The sequence below is a fragment of the Centruroides sculpturatus genome, unplaced genomic scaffold (genome assembly GCF_000671375.1).
Source record: "Centruroides sculpturatus isolate CEXI.00-Female unplaced genomic scaffold, Cexi_2.0 scaffold131, whole genome shotgun sequence".
In the NCBI taxonomy this organism is placed as follows: Eukaryota; Metazoa; Arthropoda; class Arachnida; order Scorpiones; family Buthidae; genus Centruroides; species Centruroides sculpturatus.
Window position 1 is genome coordinate 68,601 of NW_019384439.1, and position 9,578 is coordinate 78,178.

Sequence of the window (9,578 nt, forward strand, 5' to 3'; positions counted from 1 at the left end):
ACACTTAATAAAGCATTAAACACCTTCCATCGCTGAGAAATGTTTATTTAATAAAATACGTTCGAACTCATTTACACCTGAGGATAGTTTATTCCATGAGGCTGAAAATGTTAGTGTTTTATTAAATAAACATTTCTCAGCGATGGAAGGTGTTTAATGTTTTATTAAGTGTCATTTATTTATCCATAAACCTGGTTTTGGGTTTAAATAAAAGCCTTTTCATTCTTATAATAAAATTCATATAGAAAATTATGAAATCGAAGTCGAATGTTATATATATCTTTCAATAAAAAGAAAACATTCGACCTCACAGCGATTCGATCTAGCGCTCTTGAAGTGATTGCAATGCCCCTGGTGGTAACATTTGTCTCTAGTTGATTTTAGCAACGACCGAAGATAGGAAGTCAAAAGACCAGTTAATCTACCGACTCTGGCCAATAATTAAAATTTGTGTTGTGGAAACGAGAAAAGCATTTCGAAAGCTGTTATAAATTACACACTTTAACAATTATTAAATAAATGTAAAAGAAACCAAGATCGCTTACCCTAGTGTTGTCAAAACTTGTCTTGTTCGTGACGTCATATAGCAACAACAATGCTAACACGAAAATAAAATTACTATAAATTACTTAAAATATGTGTTTATACAAATATATAAAGTTTAATTAATAAATACTCGTATTAAATCTAAAACATTCATTTCTGTAGCGAATTTTATTAAATTTTGAAACCAAGTTTTATTTTTATTATTTTGTGTAATATTTAAACGAATTGTAATATGAAAATATCAAACTACGTTCGTAATATTAATACAATTTCATTTAAAATTAAGCCCATCTAGAAGTTTCTCTCGGTATTTATTTATCTATAAATTTAATTTTTAAACATATATTTAATAAAACACCAGGTTCCAAAGCACATCCGTTTTACGTCTACAGGATATGACGATTTGTCTAATATCCAACTATCCTAATAGGAAGTAGATGTAGTTTACTTTAATTATATTTTAAAATACATTTTAACATAGTTTTTAGATTTTAATAAACAATTTAGAAAATAATTATTTTATTTTCAGCATAAATCTATTTTTGCGAGCCGATTTTTTCGATTTAAACGTCATCTATTATGCAAAATTTATTAGCCAAGATAATAATAGTGATGGGTGTTAAGACTTGTGAAGAAAACACGAGGCCCGAACCGGGGACCGTATGCGCCAATCGGCCACTGGCGAGCATCCCCGACGTACGACCGATATATAATCCTGCCATCGTAAGTCGGATCGGCTGTGATGCAACATAAAAAGTAATGGTGATAAATCGGTGCGATTCCCAAGGTAGCGCGTAACACAGCTTACGTACTATATGAATATTGTAATTGAAAACCGAATCGTTTCTTACGTTTACTAGCCATATTAAATGAATCATTAACACAGAGATAGTATTTTAATTAATTATGGTATCTTATTAACAATGATTCACCAACACACGCAATACATTCAAAGCAAACAAGAAAGTGTCCGCATGGAACTGATTTCATTTATTTATTTACGTCATTATTAACGCACTTTAACCTTATTATAGAATTAAAACGAGTGTCTTGGACCGAAAGTTAATTTCGTTCTCGCGTTTTGAGGTGTGGCGTGGAAATTTACGAGATATTGTGTACAGTATAATTGTGTGTGTATTTATTGCTCATTATAGTATCCCATTTAACGATAATCGTCGAGAGTAAAACGCTGTTGAGACTCGCAAAATGAGTTGTTAATATACTACTTTCGGCCGTCTTAAGTGCAGATTATTGTCAAACAGGGGTCATAAGTCGGGGACTAACTGATTTAAAAGAATTATAAACAATTTACGGTCATACCTCGATTTAGCGCCACCGTTTTCGCCTCCAAAATTGGTATTAAATCGAAATATCGCAAAAATAAAAATTATTTAAATATAATGCGATCTCCGCGCAAGCTCGAGAGTTTGAAAGTCAGGTGATTCGGTGAAAATGTTCTTTGCGACGCAAAATCCCGCATTTGTTAATTCAGAGATAACGAAGAATATTAATTACCCTTTAATCGCTACAACGAAGTTCCGTTTACAAGCATGGACTGGCGCTGTACGAAGGCAGCGCTATGTAGGAAGACGGTAAATCGAGGTTTGACCATATATTTTTGTTAAGAAATTCAATTCTATTCACTTCTATTAAATTACAAGCAAATAATTTAAAATCGAACAAAACAGACAAAAAAAAAAACGATTAACATTTTACATATTTTTGATAATAGAAAATCCGTATTATCCTATTAAATATCCGGTTACCCCAGTGTTTCTCAACCTCTAACGAATCGTCGCTCCCTTCAACGTAGTATCGCCCCCTTCAATAAAACCATTACGTAGTATCGCCCACTTCACTTCAAAATTCCGATGCCAACGGACAAGGCTAACGCCAAATTCGTACTGCTTTGAATAGACTAGTGATTAGTATAATGTTATTNCTTGAAGTGATTGCAATGCCCCTGGTGGTAACATTTGTCTCTAGTTGATTTTAGCAACGACCGAAGATAGGAAGTCAAAAGACCAGTTAATCTACTGACTCTGACAGTACTACATTTGAACCATAAAATATTCTTTGTTTTTACTGTTTTCTCGTTTCTGAAATATTTTTTTCATTAATATTGAAAAAATCATATGAATCATCAAAATTATTGTCATAAAATTAGTGTCTTTATTTTCAAATATATTGATAGGATAAGGCAAAGCAGCGCGTGGGCGATATGCCAACCAGGAATGCCTCCCGGAGGGACCTTCCGTGGAAAACTGGTTTTTATTTGGGTGTTAGATATGTGAAGAAAATCCAGAAACTATATGTGGCTGTCCGGTTGGTCAGTTGCAAACCCTCCACTATTTATTAGTGTTTAGTGGTTTTAGTCACTCGGTCTTTAATGGGCGCGTCAACATGCGTTGGAGCTGCAAACACTGCTACATTGAAAATTCTAAACACAGAGTTTTTGCAAGTACTTTTATAGGATACTGGTATGGGCGTCTTAAGAAAATTTCACAAGAAGGGGCAAAGCTCGAAGAAAAATAATTACATCAATAAATTTTTAATTTTCTAGAGGTTTTCACAGGTACAGTGGCATGCCGTCCTTGAAACCAGTGGAACACCGCTTCCCTTGTCCAGCATTTTCTAAAATATAAATACACATTGTGCGATTATTTTCATATTTTAACGTACTTTGGATTAATTAAAATTAATATTTTATAACCGCACTATGTATCTTATTACAGATTTCTATACATATGAAAAACAATGATACGATTGTATTGTATATTAGNCCTCCAGGTAACCCCATACTGTACTATATACCCCCACCCGCCAATACAAACGGGTGACTGTTGTACTCTCATGTTTTGTCGGACGAAATTGTAAAGCGCGAACCTCCTACTGCATGTAACCTTATATTTTTGTAATTTTGTATTATTGTATTATTGTTCGCTTAAAAAAACAAACCGGAGTAAGCGCTCACGCGACCCTCTCCTCTTTTCCTAACTTTTCCCCATCCTCTCCCGTACTTCCTCCTCTCCCTCTCACCTCTACTCTTCACCAAGGCAATACCTTTTGGTACGCTTTACTATTCAATCACTGTATCACTGTCCCTCTCCCCCGCGGGGGGAATATCGAAAATCCCTTCTTAGTGTACATTCTGTTGACGTACCCTATTAAAATGCAATCAAAAATGCAAAAAACCACATCTAAAATAGTATAAATAGAAGCAGAGTTCTTTACAATAAGGCTTACCGTAAAGAACTGCCCATCCCCCATGTTTAACGGAATAATATACAGCCTATGTCCACCCTGAGGTTCCATTCTAAATATTGGTAAAAAATTTTTGAAATCGGATGAATAGTTTCGGAGATTACCTGCTGCATACAAACTAACATACATACATACATACAAACATTACCTCTTTATAATATTAGTATAGATTGTTAGTCAATTGTTCTCTTATGTGATGTATGATCCCTTCGAGCTAAACGAACGAGTTAACATAGCGTATCAAAGTCCGGACAGAATTTTCACTTCAAATTTGAAGTAGCCGAATTCCTTAGCAAATATCAATCTCCGGCCGGGACAAAAGTACAGCTACGAATTATCCGAAGCCAGCATTTCCTGTACGACTATAACCAAACGAAAAAGATAATTGATATATTTGTTACGTTTGCCGCTCTTGGAACTCGAAATATTTCCAATTAAACTATGATATAAAAGCTTATATTTCAACTAAATTACTTCTTTTCGGAAATTTCTCTATTTTCAAAAAAATAACTTAAAAATTGTGTGACGCCATCTGTTATAGAAATTTAATAAAATCTCACATTATTAATTACTAGCAGACCCCACCACACGCTGTTGTGGCTCAAAATGTATCTATTATAAATGTATAACACTTCCCCGTGGGGGGGATTTTTCGAAAAATTTCTTCTTAGTGTACATTCTTTTGACGTACCCTATTAAAACGCAATCAAAAACGCATCTAAAATAGTATAAATAGAAGCAGAGTTCTTTACCGTAAGCCTTAATTTTGTCCATCTCCCCCCAGTGGGAGAAATTTCGACACGTATATTATATAAAAACACATGCGTATTCGAATGCAGCGTCGTGTCAAAATTTCAAAGGAATTGGTAGGAACAAATGAACATTACATTTTTATTTATATAAATTGATAGATGACCCGCTTTAGTTCATTTTCACAGAAAAGCGTAATGCCTGGCAGAAAAGCAAACTTAGGGCGTCGTACTCGTAGCGCCATCTGTTGGACATAAAAGTCTTAATCCTAGATGATATCTTTTAATTTATACGAATGTTTAACGGATTAATGTACAGCCTATGTCCACCTCGAAGTTCCATTCTAAGTATTGGTGAAAGAATTTTTGAAATCGGATGAGTAGTTTCGGAAATTAGCCTTTGCATACAAACTTACAAGCATTACCTCTTTATAATATTAGTATAGATTATAAAAAGGCAAAAACCTTAATTTGGGAGTTAGGAGAGTTTAAAAAACTATAAACGCCAGTAAACACAAAATTTTTTTATTAATTCGACACGCGATCCTTTCTAACCCCCATTCTCTTAACTTTTACTCGCCCAAATTTAATAGCATCGATGACCCGTATATAGAAACAGCCTGGTCAAATTTCAAAACTTTTGGTTTATCCATTCCCGAGATATAATGCGAAATAGATGCCAACACACGCAGAATTTTGTAAGGGGGTTATTTTACATTTTGGGCTCTTCGAGTATCAAAATGTCCAGAAATTGTGACCACATTTCTCTATGTTACATTCTATAATAGCCTAAATTAATAAGTAAATTCTTAAAAAATTATAAATAATTATTTATATTATTTTATATTTCAACTTTTCATTTAAAATAATGCAATAATTTAGAAAAAAAATCGATTTTGTAGATAAATAAGTCAATAAATCGATTCGTTGTTCGGTTAAGAGCAATCGTACATAATAATTTATTAAGTAGTTACCTAGCTACGGCCATAAATGCCAGGTCGACGTTCATTCCCGTTTTCGCACTGGTTTCCATAAAAGTCACTCCGTACTCCTGAATAAACACAAATTATAAATATAAATAACGCGTAACAAATGCGGAAAGATGGGTAAAGCGTCACTTACCTTGGCCAGTCTCTCTCCATCTTCGTATTTCACTTCTCTTTCTGCCGAAACGTCCGCTTTGTTTCCAATTAGCATAATAACCACGTCGTCTTGGGCATATTCGTTAATTTCCCCCAACCAAGCCTAAAACATATAAAGTAGGTTATCGATTTCCATTTAAATACGTTCCGTCGTTAACAACTAGAGATGAATTTGTCACGTAAAGCACCGTGATTCGACGAATGGGAAAAAGCAAATATTGCATTTCTCTGTTTTTTGTAGGCTGTGTATCGAATATACTGTATAAATAATCGTTTCGTATTCTAGGACAGAGGCGGCCTTTTGTCGCTTCTACTACGAATATGCGGTTTATATTTTTATGATATTTTGTCTCTTATTTATTATTTATATTTATATTGTATCGAATGTACAGTACAAGGTGACCCACAAATCTGGAAACACGGCAGATACGCTGATCTTTGTTTATTCTTTTACAGATAAAGCGCGGTGCTGACTAAGATGGAACGAATTCAAATTATGTCGATGATGGAGCCAACAGTTAGCGAGAAGTCTCTGAACAGTTTAACGGGCCAGTCGTGTACGTTTGGATGCAGCCTGTTAAACTCTTCGCTAACTGTGGGTCCTATCATCAAAATAACACGAATTCGTTTCGCCTTACTCGGCATCACGCTTTATCTGTAAAAGATTAAAGAAAGATCAGCGTAACTCCTATCAGATACTCTTATAAACTTAAACCTGCAATATAATATACGGTCTAGTGCAAAATGTATACAAGTGTAGCTTTGAGAGTTGAAGTGATTACGGAATAGAAAAGAAGTAAAAAGAAAAATAAACACTAGAAACTTTCATAAACTAGTTTAATTTTCAAACAAATTAAAAAATGTTTGGATTCCTCCTTGGTGTTTAAATGAAAAAGATTCCACTGTACAGCGATCTCATTTACTATCCGTACACTCAAAGAACAAACTTTCGCCGATTGTTAAGAATTCATTAACAATTATTTTTGAGATGGAGCGTTAGCGAAATTTCTTCTATGTGGTTTACAGAATTATTTCTTCCTCAAAATCTGATCCGTCGACTTCGATAAAACTTTGCCATTTTTCAAACAGAGGAATCCAAAAATATAATTTTAAAAATCTTTCGGGATAAAGCACTAGCACCAGCGCGCGCGAAAAAGCGATAACGAAGTAGGACGAAGGCGCCCAATGTCGCTAGCGTGGCATATAGAATTGAGTTCGTTCTCAAAATTTTTATGGCCGATTTTGATAAAATTCTGCCATTTTCCATTAATTGCGATGAGAAATAAAAAAATGTAATTTAAAAAATGGGGTCCTCGACTTCGTTTTCGAGATACGGTGGAGTCAAAATGACAATATCCGCGCGCTCTGACGCGATCGAAAGCGCCTAACGAAAAATATGCGCGAAAAACGAACAAAAACAATGAGCAAAGAGAAGAAATCATTTCTCCGTGGTGGAAAGTGCGACGTTCGTCCATCTATCCCTAGCAGCTGCAAGAATCGCCTCTTTGTTTCCGGTTCCGCCTCGGTTCTATCTCAAAGTCTGGCGATGTCCCTGTCCTAGTAATGACTTTTACAAAGTTTCCAACTCTTGGTATCTTAGCATTATTTGAATAAGAAAATATCAACTCGTGTTTTAACTAAATTATCATCAAAGAATTAAGTTATTACGTGGACTGCAACTAAAATATTTGATAAATATTCGGCTGATAATTTTATCAGTTCGTTTCATAAACGTATGAAATATATTTCTTAAAAATTATCTTCTGTTCAGCAACGGCAAATTCATTGACGTGTGGATTCTGGACAGTCGGCCAGTCAATTGTTGGATGATATACTATTTGATATGTTTAAAATAGATATCGTTTATTCCTCATTCGATTTTATCTCTTTGCTCATTCGTGAAAGCGAACGAGTTAAATATAAACCTCGATAAAAACTCGTTACCTCGTCTTTGCTAACTGCAATTAAACACGGGATACTGCAAACATTCGAATATTCAAAATAACTATTTATACGAAATACTTGGAATTATATAATCTAAGCCATCATCTAAATAAATCACCAGCCACATTTATTGGTGTAACAAATAGGTTAAAGATCACAAAATTATATGTAAAATTGCAGTCTAATAAAAGAATCAGCCATAAAATTATATGGAAAAACATCAAACAGTAGCGAAATCAGAGAGAGCTCTCTTTACTTTTGCAGATAAATAAATTCGGAAAAAGTCAAATGAGTACAAGAAAAAGATTTGAAAGTGATAAAAGCACTTACACACGTTTACGTAGCATACACGTATCAAAAAATTTACTCTTTATTTGTAGCGCTTATGGTTACATCCACAGTAGTAGAGGCGAATGCGGTGGCGAATCTATTGTGAAACTAATGGAGCCTAAGTTTCGGGACCCTTAATTCCAGAGGGTTCCGAAGCAACTTTTTGTGCGGTGTCATACGGTTGCTGGCTGCGAAGAGGGCCCCGTAACAGTTCAAGCTTCGTGGTACCAAAAAATTAATTTCGCACCTGAAAGAGTGTAGGTTTGTACAGTACGTTACAATTCGGGTTTCCCATAATATCGGTTCTAATTACGCTACTGCGAGAGCGGGAAAGTAGGGGGCGGCCTACCGCTTTGGGAAACCCGGAATCGAATCCGGATGGGTCAAAACCCCAGAATTTTTCGGAGGTGGTCCGTCCAGATATCCCATCCTTCATCATTCGGGCTCTCCATTGTGGGCTTGGCCGAAACCATAATGGGCTTGCCAAAAGGACCCGCTTAGTGCCTATAAGGCGGAAAGAGTTAGAAAAAAAGATGGTTTGTACAAATTCAGCAAATAACAAAAGCGATACCCGCTGAATCGGCTTTAATACAGTTGGATGAACGAGCCAATGACAGATACAGTTTCAAATGAAACAGACTCTGGCATCAGTTTGCTTATTAGGCTGTATTAAAGCCAATAACAGAGTCGGTAGATTAACTGGTCTTTCAACTAATAGTTTAAACTTAGCTAGAGACAATATTTCCGCTAGTTGGCGCCACTGTTAGCAGGAGAGCGTTGTTCTTGCTATGTGTATACTGAGATCAGTGATTTCGACTTATAATAATTGTGTTTTTTAGCTACATAAAAATGCTAACGTGCTTTGTGCCAGGATGCAAGGCAGGATATAAGTCATCGAACGAGAAGAGACATTTTTTCCGTGTTCCTAGCGATAAGATTGAGGAGTGGATGCGATTCATTCCACGAGACGACAAGATACTGACAAATACGTCTGTGACGTACATTTTGCGAGTACATTTATTTTAAAAACCTTCTCCCATGTTATAAATGGAGAGAAAGTAGAAATTCCACGAGATCGCTGGGCATTAACGTCAAATGCATATCCATCAAACTTCCCTAATTGTCCTAAGTACATTAGTAGGTCTGTACCTCAAAAACGATCAATGCGATGTCTCACAAGAAATGAAGAACCATCTAGGAAGGGATCACAAAAAGACAATACCAAAGGTAACTATTTATGGTTTTTATGTAATCTTAATCCTCAGTGAGTCATGTAATTTTTTGCCCTTGCCTGAGTTGCAGTGCGTCTCTCGGACCCTGTGTTTTAATATAAAATTAAATTTTATCTATCTATCTATTTTATCTATATTTAAGGAACATTTTATATTTAAAAATTAAGTAAAGATTGAGCTGGGTTTGTGAGATCCACTGTGATTCACTGAGGGTTATCTCTCTGTGGCCCATCTTTCCTTATAAATACTTTAAGATTAATTGTCTGATATTTTTTTTTATCAATCATTAGATTTGCATGATACACACTCCCAAGTAACAACTGTAGAAAAGGAAGTAGAAGAACCCTCCACATCTGAAGCAGCAACTACAC

At 35.3% G+C, this 9,578-nt stretch overlaps 1 protein-coding gene across 1 annotated transcript; it reads right to left on the minus strand.

Moving 5' to 3' along the window:
• Nucleotides 1-5,529: 5,529 nt before the first annotated feature.
• On the minus strand, nucleotides 5,530-9,110 carry LOC111620081 (ras-related protein Rab-37-like). Its single transcript, XM_023361925.1, has 3 exons — nucleotides 9,006-9,110; nucleotides 5,682-5,804; nucleotides 5,530-5,610 (listed from the first exon to the last, which is right to left on the minus strand). The coding sequence occupies exons 1-3, from the start codon at nucleotides 9,108-9,110 to the stop codon at nucleotides 5,530-5,532; spliced, it is 309 nt and encodes a 102-aa protein (XP_023217693.1).
• Nucleotides 9,111-9,578: the final 468 nt, after the last annotated feature.